The following is a 15,747-nucleotide window of genomic DNA, read 5'->3' as shown; positions in this document are numbered from 1 at the left end:
GTAAATTTAGGCCTGCGCTTATAAATGTATAAATGTGAGTGTGATGTAAGGATACCATCATGAAAAGCACAATTAAAAAAACGTTATTATGGTCTTACCTTTACTTATAAATGAAGTCCATGCCAGCTCCTTCTGATCAAAAGCATCGATAACTTGTTTATAGAGGTCTTCCTTTCTTCAGTTTTAAAAGTCTCTCTGTCTCGATGGAAATCTTTCTTTATTACCCCCTTTTTCGATTGAAACTCCAGTTTAGAAAACGTTTTTATTTTAGATATGTAATCCTCCATGTTAAAAGTACAAGCGAGAGGAAAAATAAACGATCGCTGCTCACTCTTGCTGCTTGTTGTCACTTCTTCTGCAGCCGAGTAGTCGCAAGAAGGATCACTAGCGCCCTCTACCACCAGGAGGGGGGAGTCATTTAATGAATCATATTTGACACACGCAACTACGGTATATTAATAAAACATAGTTGCTTACTGTTCTTTTTAGCATATTCAATAACTTGGACCATAAATCCTACTGAATAGCTCTTAATCTTCTTCCCTTTATGCGATTTAAAATTATTGAAACCAGCCTCCTCCATTTTGAAAATGATGACCGGTGAAGTGTCACTCGTGACGTGACAAGTTTGACCCGGCGGAAATTCTAGACACATGCTAATTATTTTGCGAAATTCTAGACATGCGCTAATAAAAATAATATTTTGTGAAACTAGTTTTAACCAGCGTTAATCCTGAGCCGGCGGTAATACTTAGCATGCGCTAATTATTTTGCGAAACGAGTTTGACCCGGCAGTAATTCTAGGCAGGCGCATACTATATACCCGGCGGCAATTCAAGGAAATACGGTAATCGTACACCTTGTCAAAACTCTCTCCTTAAAAAAACCTCACACAAAATGTACAAAAACAAAATTAGTTTAATAGCCTGGTATTAACCACTGTTTTAGTTTTAAATTGTTGGGTCATTTTGTTCAATAATAGATGTGTTGTTATGTATTAGTTGTACTAATTTGTAGGGGTGTAACGGTAAGTGTATTTGTATTGAACCGTTTCGGTACGAGGGTTTCAGTTCAGTTCGGAGGTGTAGAGAACGAGTTTCCACACGGACATATTAGATAGCGCACCGCACGTTGTGTAAACAATGCAGAGCGAGGCACAACACACGGCAGGCTAGCAGCGACCGGGCTTGGACAACATGCAAAAGCCAGAGCTGGAGGACCCTCCTGCCTCGTTAACATCTCCCCTTTGGGATCGCTTCGGCTTTGCGGTGTGATACAATAACGGAGGATGGAGGTTTGCCGGCATTGTTCAGCAGCAGTAGGGTATGATTCTGCCAACACGTCAAAATTGCTAACTCTTTTGAAGCGGCACCAACCCCAAGTCAACCTCGCTTTAAGGAAGGGAAAGAGGAGCGTGGTGCAAACACCGCATTCAAGCAGCCTCTCCTCGGGCAGCCAGGCAGGGCTAAAGCAATAACAAATGTTTTTTTACAGCAGCACATTTAAGACCATCCATCTATCCATTTTCTACCGCGTGTCCCGTTCAGGGTCGCGGGGGGTTGCTGTGTTGCATTAAAACTAGATTTTGACCCACTTCTATGGTGGAAGAAAAATAAGCCCATGTATCCTCTTACTACCAAGTTAGCCAGGCTGGGGGGGAAGGGGAAGAAAAGTTAATCTGAGGCTGAGTTGACATGAAAGTGTTTGTTGCACTTTTTATATGTAGAAGAAAAGTGTTGTCATTTTATTTCATATGAGCAACAACTGGAGGCAGTTTAATGTTGATTAACGTGTTAAACAAGTTGAAAAACTAATTTGCGGTGTTACCATTTAGTGGTCAATTGTACGGAATATGTACTCTACTGTGCAATCTACTAATAAAAGTTTAAATGAATCAGTCAAAAAAAGCACTTTATTTGTAGAAAGGTTTTTGTTAAGAAACCATTCTGAGCCTTATCTTATTTAGTTTTTATTTTATATATGTTGACCACATTAACCCTGGCAAAGGAACCTGTGTGTATATGTATGTTATGCCATTGTTTACAAATTTGGTAAATAAATAACCCAAAAAATCTAAATTTTGTTGTTTTCTTACTGCACCGAAAATGAACCGAACCGTGACCTTTGGTTTTAAAGCTTTGCATGTACACGTACTGGCACTTCATCATATCTCGGACCTCATCCAAATTTACACTACTGTGCTAAGCTCTGGATCACTCTGCCCCTCCATTTTCCAACTGCTCCCTCAGTGGAGTGTTTTAAGTCTTGTCTTAAGACCCACTTTTATTCTCTGTGTGGTCCTCTTTGTTTTTAATTGTTTTACCTAGGGACGTCCGATCATTTCGGACTGCCGATATTATGGGCCGTTAAATGCTTTAAAATGTCATATCGGAAATTATCGGTGTCGGTTTCAAAATTATCGGTATCTGTTTCAAAAAGTAAAATTCATGACTTTTTAAAATGCCGCGGTGTACACGGACGTAGGGAGAAGTACAGAGTGCCAATAAACCTTTGCGTGCCGGCCCAATCACATAATATCAACGACTTTTCACACACACAAGTGAATGCCACGCATACTTGGTCAACAGCCATACAAGTCACACTGAGGGTGGCCGTATAAACAACTTTAACACTGTTACAAATATGCGCCACACTGTGAACCCACACCAAACAAGAATGACAAACACATTTCGGGAGAACATCCGTAACACAACAGAACAAATACCCAGAATCCCTTGCAGCACTAACTCCTCCAGGACGCTACAATATACACCCCACGCTACCCTCCTACCCCCACCTCAACAACACCCACCTCAACCTACTCATGCTTTCTCAGGGAGAGCATGTCCCTAAATTCCAAGCTGCTGTTTTGAGGCATGTTAAAAAAAAAATAACGCACTTTGTGACTTCAATAATAAATACGGCAGTGCCATGTTGGCATTTTTTTCCATGACTTCAGTTAATTTTATTTGGAAAACCTTGTGACATTGTTTAATGCAGTGGTTCTCAAATGGGGGTACGCATACCCCAGGGGGTACTTGAAGGTATGCCAAGGGGTTCGTGAGATTTTTTTTCAAATATTCTAAAAATAGCAACAATTCAAAAATCCTTTATAAATATATTTATTGAATGATACTTCAACAAAATATGAATGTAAGTTCATAAACTGTGAAAACAAATGCAACAATGCAATATTTAGTGTTGACAGATAGATTTTTTTGTGGACATGTTCCATAAATATTGTTTACCGGTATGTTTTTAAAATATTCTTTTTTTGTGAAGAAATGTTTAGAATGAAGTTGATGAATCCAGATGGATCTCTATTACAATCCCCAAAGAGGGCACTTTAAGTTGATGATTACTTCTATGTGTAGAAATCTTTATTTATACTTTAATCACTTGTTTATTTTTCAAGAAGTTTTTAGTTATTTTTACATCTTTTTTTCCAAATTGTTCAAGAAAAAACACTACAAATGAGCAATATTTTGCACTGTTATACAATTTAATGAATCAGAAAATGATGACATAGTGCTGTATTTTACTTCTTCATCTTTTTTTTTCAACCAAAAATGCTTTGCTCTGATTAGGGGGTACTTGAATTAAAAAAATGTTCACAGGGGGTTCATCACAGAAAAAAGGTTGAGAACCACTGGTTTAATGCATCCAGCGGGGCACCACAACAAAATTAGGCATAATAACGTGTTCATTCCATGACTGTATATGTCTGTATCGGTTGATATCGGAATCAGTAAGTAAGAGTTGGACACTATCAGATATTGGCAAAAAAGCCTTTATAGGAAATCACTAGTTTTACCCTTTTTTTAATATTTATTTTTATATTGGTTTTATATTTATTTATTTGGTTGTTTTATTCAGTCATTGGTGGAGCTAAGGATAATATTTGAATCTTGTTTTTAAAGAGGAACATTATCACAATTTCAAAAGGGTTAAAAACAATAAAAATCAGTTCCTAGTGGCTTGTTGTATTTTTTTTATTTTTTTTCAAAATTTTACCGGTCTCTGAATATCGCTAAATAAAGCTTTAAAGTGCCTTATTTTCGGCTCTCTGCGAAGACACTGGCCATTTCCCTGTGACGTCACACAGTGCTGCCAATGTAAACAAACAATTGGAATACCACAGCAAGATATAGTGACATTAGCTCGGATTCAAACTCGGATTTCAGCGACTTAAGCGATTCAACAGATTACGCATGTATTGAAACAGATGGTTGGAGTGTGAAAATATGGAAGAAGAAACTGAAGCTATTGAGCGAATAGCTATTGACGCTATTCATAGCCATAGCATGGCCGAATAGCTGCGTTAGCATCGGCGGTAAAATGTGCGGACCAAACGATCAGGACTTTCGCATCTTGTGACACTGGAGCAACTTAAATCCGTCGATTGGTAAGTGTTTTTTTCGCATTAAATGTGGGTGGAAGGAAACGTAATATAGTTGCAAATGCATATGCAGGTTATCCATACATCTCTGTGCCATGTCTGCTTTAGCACCGCCGGTAAATAGCATGTTAGCATCGATTAGCGTAGCATGTTAGCATCGTTTAGCTGGCAGTCAAAATCAACAAAACTCACCTTTGCGATTTCGTTGACTATCGTTGGAAATGCATCTACAGGTTATCCATACATCTCTGTGCCATGTCTGCCTTAGCATCGCCGGTCAAATGTGGAGACACTCTGGCACATTCAATGGGGGTCTGGCGGAAGACACTTTGGCATCTTCGGGCCAGCGGTGCAACTTGAATCCCTCCCTGTTAGTGTTGTTACACCCTCCGACAACACACCGTCAAGGCATGATGTCTCCAAGGTTCCAAAAAATAGTCAAAAAAACGGAAAATAACAGATCTGAGACCCGGTGTTTGTAATGTGTTGAAAATGAAAATGGCGGCTGTGTTACCTCGGCGACGTCACATTCTGACGTCATCGCCTCCAGCGCGATAAACAGAAAGGCGTTTAATTCGCCAAAATTCACCCATTTAGAGTTCGGAAATCAGTTACAAAAATAGATGGTCTTTTTTCTGCACCATCTAGGTATATATTGACGCTTAGGTCTGGTGATAATGTTTCACTTTAATATTTTTGTGCAGAATTTTGGAAACATTTTTGTTGTTTAAATGTGCTAATGAAATATTGGATTGGATTGATTATTAAGCCAGTTGCTCTGACATGAACCCCATAATCAAAGTTCCTGTTTGAGTAACTTCCGGCATTTTATTCCATTTTCGAATGCTAACCGACTGTTGGTTTTACAATGTGGTAGGAACCATTGACGAATGCCAAACTTCTGCATAAAGACCCTCCAGGAGTCACTGAAATGCGATAAAAATAAGTACATGTCGCGTTCTTTTCATCTGCTCTCCAGGCTTACCGAGTTCAGGGTAAAACCAACCCTGTAGGTCAGAACCACCCTCCTTGGGCTTTATGTGGGCACCGGTTTAGACGAGGCCCATCTGCTCTCGAGCTGGCAAATGCCCGAGATGTTTTTAATTGAGTCAACGTGAGACCTTCTGAGAGCCCGAGGCTGTTGGGGGATCCTGCCGCACATTCTTTGCCTCCCTCTAAACGGGACACTCGCAGTCTGCCGAGGATTTTTTTTCCCTGACTATTCTGATGAGGAAAGAGGCTCCTGAGCAAAATAAACTCAGCCTGGCTATAAAACTCTTATGTCAGTGTGACACAGTGACTTATTTCAGCAGGAATTCCACTCCCGTCCTCTCAATCCCTTCCCCTTCTGCTGTTTCCTGCCTGGAAAATTGCAGTCTCATTTTGGAGGTTGTTTCATTGCGAATGTTTTGAAGTTCTTCACTTGAGAGTTTTCAAGTACTAACAGATGTGGTTAGTCCATCTCTCTCATTTAAGTCAGGATGGGGGCGGGGAGGGTCTGCTGTTGCGTCTGTTTTTTTGTTTTTTTTATAACTGGCAGTGGAAACGAATTGAACACCCCCGAGGTACAGTTTGGTATTTGACCAGAGACATGTCTTGCCAGACCTGAGTATGTCTTGTTTGACTTGCAGTCAGGTGAAAAAGCCACAAGAGAACATACATGGCGTCAACATGGCCGTCAATGACATTTGTGGTCAAAATTCTGTGGAAGACATACAGGCAAGTATGCACATCCATCCATCTTCTTCCGCTTATCCAAGGTCGGGTCGCGGGGGCAGCAGGGAAGCCTAGACTTTCCTCTCCCCAGCCACTTCATCCAGCTCTTCTCGGGGGATCCTGAGGCGGGAGACAGTCTTCCCAAAATATCCTGAGTCTTCCCTGTGGCCTCCTACCGGTTGGACGTGCCCTAAACACCTCCCTAGGGAGGCGTTCGGGTGGCATTCTGGCCAGATGCCCAAACCACCTCATCTGGCTCCTCTCGATGTGGAGAAGCAGCGGGTTTACTTTGAGCTCCCCCCGGATGGCAGAGCCTCTCACCCTATCTCTAAGGGAGAGACCCGCCACCCGGCGGAGGAAACTCGTTTCGGCCGCTTGTAACCGTGATCTTGTCCTTTTGGTCATAACCCAAAGTTCATGACCATAGGTGGGGATGGGAATTTAGATGGACTGGTAAATTGAGAGCTTTGCCTTCCGGCTCAGCTCCTTCTTCACCACAACGAATCGATACAGCGTCCGCATTACTGAAGACGCCGCACCGATCCGCCTGTCGATCTCACGATCCACTCTTCCCTCACTCGTGAACAAGACTCCGAGATACTTGAACTCCTACACTTGGGGCAGGGTCTCCTTGCCAGACCAGAGTATGTCTTGTTTGACTTACAGTCAGGTGAAAAAGCCACAAGAGAACATACACGTCATGGCGTCAACATGGCTGTCAATGACATTTGTGGTCAAAATTCTGTGGAAGAGATACAAGCAAGTATGCACATCCATCCATCTTTCGCTTATCCGAGGTCGGGTCGCGGGGGCAGCAGGGAAGCCTAGACTTTCCTCTCCCCAGCCACTTCGTCCAGCTCTTCCCAGGGGATCCTGAGGCGTTCCCAGGCCAGCCGATAGACACAGTCTTCCCAAAATGTCCTGGGTCTTCCCTGTGGCCTCCTACCGGTTAGACGTGCCCTAAACACCTCCCTAGGGAGGCGTTCGGGTGGCATTCTGGCCAGATGCTTGAATCACCTCACCTGGCTCCTCTCGATGTGGAGGAGCAGCGGCTTTACTTTGAGCTCCCCCCGGATGGCAGAGCCTCTCACCCTATCTCTAAGGGAGAGACCCGCCACCCGGCGGAGGAAACTCATTTCGGCCGCTTGTACCCGTGATCTTGTCCTTTCGGTCATAACCCAAAGTTCATGACTTTAGGTGGGGATGGGAATGTAGATCGACTGGTAAATTGAGAGCTTTGCCTTCCGGCTCAGCTCCTTCTTCACCACAACGAATCGATACAGTGTCCGCATTACTGAAGACGCCGCACCGATCCGCCTGTCGATCTCACGATCCACTCTTCCCTCACTGAAGAACAAGACTCCGAGGTACTTGAACTCCTCCACTTGGGGCAGGGTCTCCTCCCCAACCCAGAGATGGCACTCCACCCTATTCCGGGCGAGAACCATGGACTCGGACTTGGAGGTGCTGATTCTCATCCAAGTTGCTTTACACTCGGCTGCAACCGATCCAGTGAGAGCTGAAGATCCTGGCCAGATCATCCGCAAAAAGCAGAGACCTAATCCTGCAGCCACCAAACCGGATCCCCTCAACGCCCTGACTGCGCCTACAAATTCTGTCCATAAAAGTTATGAACAGAATGCGTGACAAAGGGCAGCCTTGGCGTGGTCCAACTCTCACTGATAAAGTGTCCGACTTACTGCCGGCAATGTGGACCAAGGTCTGACACTGATCGTAAAGGGAGCGGACTGCCACAATCATATTCTCAAAATGGTATAGTCATTAGACAAATGGTCAATAGCTGACGGATAGTTAGTTGCCAAGTCTCACCTGTGTCTTTGCAAAGACATTTGCTTGATAGTGGATGTTTTTTTCCTACTAATGTAGGGTGGAATTTTAAACACATGCTTGTTAGTTCCCTAAAGCAGTGTTTCTCAAATGGGGGTACGTGTACCCCTGGGGGTACTTTAAGGTATGCCAAGGGGTACTTGAGATTTTTTAAAATATTCTAAAAATAGCAACAATTCAAAAATCCTTTATAAATACATTTATTGAATAATACTTCAACAAAATATGAATGTAAGTTCATAAACTGCGAAAAGAAATGCAACAAAGCAATATTCAGTGTTGACAGCTAGATTTTTTGCGGACATGTTCCATAAATATTGATGTTAAAGATTTCTTTTTTTGTGAAGAAATGTTTAGAAGGAAGTTGATGAATCCAGTAGGGGTGTAACGGTACGTGCATTTGTATTGAACCGTTTCGGTACGGGGGTATCAGTTCGGCACGCGGGCGTACCGAACAAGTTTGGAAGCAGAAGTCTTCACAAGCTGCTCTGCTTTCTGCCTCTCTGGCTCTGTCACAGCAGCAAGCATTGTCCCGCCCATGCAACCATCTGATTGGTTACTTAAAAAGCCAATCAGCAGTGCGTATTCAGAGCGATATAACAGCCCATCAGCAGTGCGTATTCAGACTTCAGAATGATGTAGTCAATGCTTCAGTATCGAGCAGAGATATTCGTATAGCAGGGGAGGGGCGGACTCTACCCAAATTATACTAAACACTTCCCAGTCCCAACTATTACAAACATCACTATGAGCCCGTTGACCTTCTAAAAACTTAAACTGCAGCTCAGCTAGCTCACAGTATAGGCTTGAGGTGAGGGCTAATTAGCTTTTAGCGTATCGTTAGCTCATTTTGCTGTGTGTGTGTGCGTGTGTGTGTGTGTGCGTGCGTATGCGTGTTTTTGGGTCAGCAAAGCCCTGTCTGTCTGTTATTTCATTGAACTCCATTGTGTTTAGGGATGAATAGTCTCATCTATTGCAATTGTACTTTTTTTCCAGCTATAGTTACATGAATCATTAGTAATGTAGCAGCCTAATTTTGAATAGCAGGGTCCCTGCTATCACATGTTGATAAAAATACAACATTTACATAATAAAAGTCAACTACAGGCTTCCCAAATGCTTTAATAAATTTAGCATGATGAGTTGACATTAAACAGTTTCCATTGAAACAGTTTAATGTTGCACTTTTTATATGTAGAAGAAAAGTTTTTTCATTTTATTTGATCAAAGCAACAACTTGAGGCCGTTTAATGTGGATTAACGTGGGCAGAATTATTATAGTATTCCCAATGTTAAAAGGATAAAGCCATTGTTTACAAATTTGGTAAATAAATAACCAAAAAATGTATATTTTGTTGTTTTCTTACTGTATCGAAAATGAACCGAACCGTGACCTCTAAACCGAGGTATGTACCGAACCAAAATTTTTGTGTACCGTTACACCCCTAGAATCCAGATGGATCTCTATTACAATCCCCAAAGAGGGCACTTTAAGTTGATGACTACTTCTATGTGTAGAAATCTTTATTTATAATTGAATCCATTGTTTATTTTTCAACAACTTTTTAGTTATTTTTATATCTTTTTTTCCAAATAGTTCAAGAAAGACCACTACAAATGAGGAATATTTTGCACTGTTATACAATTTAATAAATTAGAAACTGATGACGGCTTCACGGTGGCAGAGGGGTTAGTACGTCTGCCTCACAATACGAAGTTCCTGCAGTCCTGGGTTCAAATCTTTCTGTGTGGAGTTTGCATGTTCTCCCCGTGAATGCGTGGGTTCCCTCCGGGTACTCCGGCTTCCTCCCACCTCCAAAAACATGCACCTAGGGATAGGTTGATTGGCAACACTAAATTGGCCCTAGTGTGTGAATGTTGTCTGTCTATCTGTGTTGGCCCTGCGATGAGGTGGCGACTTGTCCGATTGTAGCTGAGATAGGCGCCAGCGACCCCTAAAAGGGAATAAATAAATAAATAAATGGGTTGTACTTGTATAGCGCTTTTCTACCTTCAAGGTACTCAAAGCGCTTTGACACTACTTCCACGTTTACCCATTCACACACACATTCACACACTGATGGAGGGAGCTGCCATGCAAGGCGCTAACCAGCACCCATCAGGAGCAAGGCTGAAGTGTCTTGCTCAGGACACAACGGACGTGGCGAGGTTGGTACTAGGTGGGGATTGAACCCGCGACACTCGGGTTGTGCACGGCCACTCTACCACTGCGCCACGCTGTAGTCATAGTTGTTTACCAGTTGTGGTCCGAGTTACACAGACAAGTGAAAGTAACCACTCAGGTGTTAGGCCTCGCTTACTGACTTTGATGGGTGAAATACATCCATCCATTTCCTACCGCTTATTCCCTTTGGGAATGTAGCAAAGTAAGATTTAAAAAAAAAAAATGCATTTATGATAACTTACAGGGGAACTGCACTTTTTTGGGATTTGGCCTTTTATTCACGATCACTACGTAATACAAGAACACATGTTTTTAATTATGGATTCAAAATGATAAAGAAACTTTAGCAAAAGTCAGTTAACAGTGAAGTCAATGATTACGCCAATAAAGCGCTCTAAAAAAACCAAACACCATTAACAGGGAGACAACAAAGTCTATTTTGGGACAAATGATGATCCAGAAACTTATTTTTTTATGTTGAATATGAGGAGGATGCTGTACAAGTTTTAAAAGCTGTGTGCTGAACAGATGCAGCTTTGGTGAAACACTAAGTATCATGTAGCAGCTTTGCTAAGTGCTAAACAAGATATACAAACTATCATTTACTGTACAGTGTCTGCTCTCACTGGGATAAGGACTGATGGGATGTTAATATCTTCCCATTTAGATGAAGAATTAATCACATTCCACTCAAGGGGTTAAGGAAAAAAAGTTGCCGCAAACGTGCTTCTTTTCGTGTCTTTCTGGCCATCTCCGGGTCGAAGTTGGATGTCAAAGTTGATTTCAATGAATGGTTTTATGGCCAACTTCTTTTATCCAGGTGAACGGTATGATTTATCATCTAGAATTAACTATCACAAACTCAGAGGCTATTCAGCAGCTCATTAAGTGAATATAGCAGGATAAGCTAGTTAGCTTTCTGTGATCACGGCGCCATTAAAAATATGTTTTCCGTGTTAGCACTTATAATAACAATATTGCTAATACTTGGTTTAACCCGAATACTTTCAGGTTAGAGATGTAAATGGAGTATTGTTGGTGGTTTTTGGGTGTTTTTTCAGAGGGCTTTGTGGGCAGAATAGCGTATTCCCATTAGCTGCATTGTTGGCCACCTCGTACTTGCCATATTTTACAATTTAGAATGCATTAAAAAATGTGTTTTTGTTTTACATAGGGATTTTGAATAAAGGCAGAATATATATACCGTATTTCCTTGAATTGCGCTAATTAATTTAAAACCTCTTCTCACTCCGGCGTTTACCAAAGGCATGCGGTAAATTTAGGCCTGCGCTTAAAAAATTGAGTGTGATGTAAGGATACCATCATGAAAAGCACATTTAATTAAAAAAACGTTATTATGGTCTCACTTTTACTTATAAATGAAGTCCATGCGCAGCTCCTTCTGATCAAAAGCATCGATAACTTGTTTATAGAAGTCTTCCTTATCTTTCTTCAGTTTTAAAAGTCTCTCTGTCTCGATGCAGATCTTCCTTTATTACCTCCTGCTTCGATTGAAAGTCCAGTTTAGAAAACTGTTTTATTTTAGATATGTAATCCTCCATGTTAAAAGTGCAAGCGAGAGGAAAAAATAAACACAAGCTGCTCACTCTTGCTGCTTGTTGTCACTTCTTCTGCAGCCGAGTAGTCGCAAGAAAGATCACTAGCGCCCTCTACCACCAGGAGGCGAGAGTCATTTAAAGACTCATATTTGACACACGCAGCTACGGTATATTAATAAAACATAGCTGCTTACTGTTCTTTTTAGCATATTCAATAGTTTGGACGTTAAATCCTACTGAATAGCTTTTAATCTTCTTGCCTTTATGCGATTTCAGCCTCGTCCATTTTGAAAATGATGACATGTGAAGTGTCACTCGTGACGTGACGAGTTTGACCTGGCGGAAATTCTAGGCATATGCTAATTATTTGGCAAAACGAATTTGACCCGGCGGAAATTGTAGAGATGCGCTAATAAAAATAATATTTTGCGAAACGAGTTTGACCCGGCGGTAATGCTAAGCATGCGCTAATTATTTAGCAAAACGAGTTTGACCCGGCAGTAATTCTCGGCAGGCGCATACTATATACCCGGCGGCAATTCAAGGAAATACGGTATATTTTTTAAAGTGCAGTTCCCTTTAAGGCCGACCATAAAGCTCAGGGTCACTATAAATGCTGGCAGAAATCTAGTAAACAAATTGAGTCACGCGGTTAAACACAAACCAGCCTCACACCAACTCCACCTCCAGTGACACCACTCAAATGAAGTTTGAGACGCCCGATTCAAATTTATCTCCAGTTAATTGCACATGTTGGACGTGCTCAAATCCCCACTGTGTTGTCCAACAAATGATGTTTGAAGAAAAAGCTCATAAGCGGTAGAAAATGGATGGATGGATGGAAACTGATGACATAGTGCTGTATTTTACTTCTTTATGTTTTTTTTTTTCAACCAAAAATGCTTTGCTCTGATTAGGGGGTACTTGAATTAAAAAAATGTTCAAAGGGGCTACATCGCTGAAAAAAGGTTGCGAACGACTGCCCTAAAGCAGTGTTTTTCAACTTTTTTGAGCCAAGGCACATTTTTTGCGTTGAAAAAATCTGGAGGCCCACCACCAGCAGAAATCATTAAAAAACGAAACTCAGTTGACAGTGAAAAGTCGTTGTTGCAATTGTTGGATATGAATTTAAACCATAACCAAGCACGCATAAATATAGATTTTCTCTCAAGGTGTACTGTCACACATCATGCCAGGACTTATTTTGAGTTTTTTGCCGTTTTCCTGTGTGTAGTGTTTTAGTTCTTGTCTTGCTCTCCTATTTTGGTGGCTTTTTCTCTTTTTTTGGTATTTTCCTGTAGCAGTACTGTAGATGCGATATTTCCCGCATCTACAGTACTTCAATAATATTTCCGTTGTTTTTATCCTTCTTTGTAGGTGGGGACATTGTTGATTGTCATTTCATGTTCGGATGTACTTTGTGTACGCCGTCTTTGCTCCACAGTAAGTCTTTGCTGTCGTCCAGGATTCTGTTTTTGTTTGCTTTGTAGCCAGGTCAGTTTTAGTTTCGTTCTGCATAGCTTCAATGCCTTTTTTTAGGGGCACTCACTAGAGCTGGGCGATAAAACGATAACGATATATATCGCGATAGACATGTGATCGATATCATTAGAAAATGGGGTCGATAGAACATTCGATAATTTCACTGAGTTCTGTTAGAAAAAAATAGTAAGAAACGCAGAGCCGGAACTGCACGGCATTCTGGGGGGTGTAGGCAAAGGAAGGGCTTTAGCCTCTCGACCTATCACGGCCGAGCCTGAACCGCAAGGCATTCTGGGAAATGCTAACAGGGGGGGGGGAAAAAAGCAACGATTGATTGATACTTTTATTAGTAGATTGCACAGTTCAGTACATATTCCGTACAATTGACCACTAAATGGTAACACCCCAATAAGTTTTTCAACTTTTTTAAGTCGGGGTCCACGTAAATCAGCGAAACGGGAATATGAGTGCGGCAGCACGAGAGGAAATTGTAAATAAGAAAGGAAACGTCACGTCACCAGTTTGGCAGTATTTTGGATTGTTTAAGTCCGATACGAATCAGAGTAATACTGTCTGCAAACTTTGCAAGGTTGTAGTCCCGACCAAGTCTTGGAACACGACAAACTTATTTTACCACCTGAGCCGCTCTCACCCGCTGGAGTACAGCAGCAAACAGCCACAACATCAGCCGGTGCAAGTGGAACAGCGCCGAAGCGGCAACAACAGACCACCATCGAGAGGTACTCCGCAGCAGTGCCCATACGACAAAAATTCAAAACATTATAAAAAAAATAAGGGATGCAGAGGTGTATCAATTAGCGAAGGACATGCTACCGCTCAGCATAGTTGAGAAGTCTGGGTAAGCATTTATTTAATATCAATATTTGCACATCGACCAGTATTTTCATTTATTTGACTGTTTTTCTTAATGCTGACCTCGTTCTAAAGGTCAAAGGTTATATTTAAAATAAAAGTATTTAAATTCAGCCTTTTTTCTCCTGGTCTTTATTTAGAATATTTTTTTATTTTTTTTTTTATCGATAATTATCGATATCGACTGATATGAAACACTTATATCGTGATCATTTTTTTTGTCATATCGCCCAGCCCTAGCACTCACCTTTTTTTTGTTTATTTTTGGTTTAAGCATTAGACACCTTTTTTACCTGCACGCTGCCTCCCGCTGTTCCCGGCTTCTACAAAGCAATTAGCTACCGGCTGCCACCTACTGATAGGGAAGAGCATTACACGGTTACTCTGCCGAGCTCTAGACAGCACCGACACTCAACAACAGGTCTAATTTGATGTGTTCTAACCCATGCAGGCCTGGATGCAGAGCTGTACTACGTCCGGGATGACGTTATCAATCATTACGCGATGTCCTTCACTCTGCCGGTCCCCAGTGAGACCAACAGCCTTCACTTCACGTGGCACTCCAAGTCCAAGGTCAGTCTCTGGAACCCTTCAGACAGCACACCGTTGGCCAGCTACCCCACCACCTTCTCCCGTCTTGCAGGTGGACTACCAACTAGGTTTCCTCGTAGAGAACCCCGTTGCCATGAACCTTCCTCGGAGCAACATCACCAGTCAAGGGGAGGTGCCCCGCGTTCCCTCCGGTTTGTCAAACCTCTTCCGTCTTGGCGGGTTCACATGCTTCCACTTTGTTTCACCCTCTCAAAAATGATGTCAGTAAATCCTCGCCTTTCAGTGTCAATTAGACAGGATTAGGAATGTTTTGGAGTTGCTTTTTGCGCTCTTGTGGCAACATAATCCCCGCACGCATTCTTCTTGCCTGAAATCATGTCTCCGACCTGGACACTGGCGTTGACACAGCAGGGAAAGTGCAAATAAACAAGAAGGTGGAAGGTGCGGTTGACGAGGAACATTTTGCATCGAGAAACCGCTGCGAAGCAAGTTTGTTCCACTTTATGCTGTAGGAAAACATGTTGTATAGAATAGAATAAAATAGAATTAACTTTATTGTCATATTTGCATATAACGAATTAAAGACTCCAACTTAAGGTGCGGTAGTGGAAACAAATATGGGGTGAAATAAATGACATAAGAGGTAATAAAGGAAAAACTAACAATTGAAATAAACAGACTACTATCCAATAAAAATAATAAGCAATTCTGTACAATATACAAAACACTATAGAAGTACAAAATACAAATACTGTACAATATACAGAACAAGACAGGAGTACCGAAGTATCATACCTTTTTTACACCAACACATGTGCTGGTAAGTATCATACCTTTTTTACACCAACACATTTGTTGGTAAGTATCATACCTTTTTTACACCAACACATGTGCTGGTTAGTATCATACCTTTTTTACACCAACACGTGCTGGTTAGTATCATACCTTGTTTACACCAACACATGTGTTGGTAAGTATCATACCTTTTTTACACCAACACATGTGCTGGTAAGTATCATACCTTTTTTTACACCAACACATGTGCTGGTAAGTATCATACCTTTTTTTTACACCAACACATGTGCAGGTAAGTATCATACCCTTTTTTTACACCAACACATGTGCAGGTAAGT

At 41.6% G+C, this 15,747-nt stretch overlaps 1 protein-coding gene across 3 annotated transcripts in view; it reads left to right on the top strand.

The window, feature by feature from the left end:
- ryk (receptor like tyrosine kinase) overlaps nucleotides 1-15,747 on the top strand; it is a 131,435-nt gene that overhangs the window by 22,837 nt on the left and 92,851 nt on the right. For all 3 annotated transcript variants that reach the window (XR_009804358.1, XM_061887889.1, XM_061887888.1), the window contains exons 2-3: nucleotides 14,514-14,635; nucleotides 14,706-14,805. Coding sequence is in view for 2 of the 3 variants with exons in the window: in XM_061887889.1 (XP_061743873.1) it covers nucleotides 14,514-14,635; nucleotides 14,706-14,805 (222 nt within the window). In the remaining variant the exon portion in view is untranslated. The remainder of the gene's footprint in view (nucleotides 1-14,513; nucleotides 14,636-14,705; nucleotides 14,806-15,747) is intronic.

Source organism: Nerophis ophidion, linkage group LG26 (genome assembly GCF_033978795.1).
Source record: "Nerophis ophidion isolate RoL-2023_Sa linkage group LG26, RoL_Noph_v1.0, whole genome shotgun sequence".
NCBI lineage: Eukaryota > Metazoa > Chordata > Actinopteri > Syngnathiformes > Syngnathidae > Nerophis > Nerophis ophidion.
Note: the sequence above shows the minus strand (reverse complement) of the source record. Positions and strands in the feature narration are given on the sequence as shown.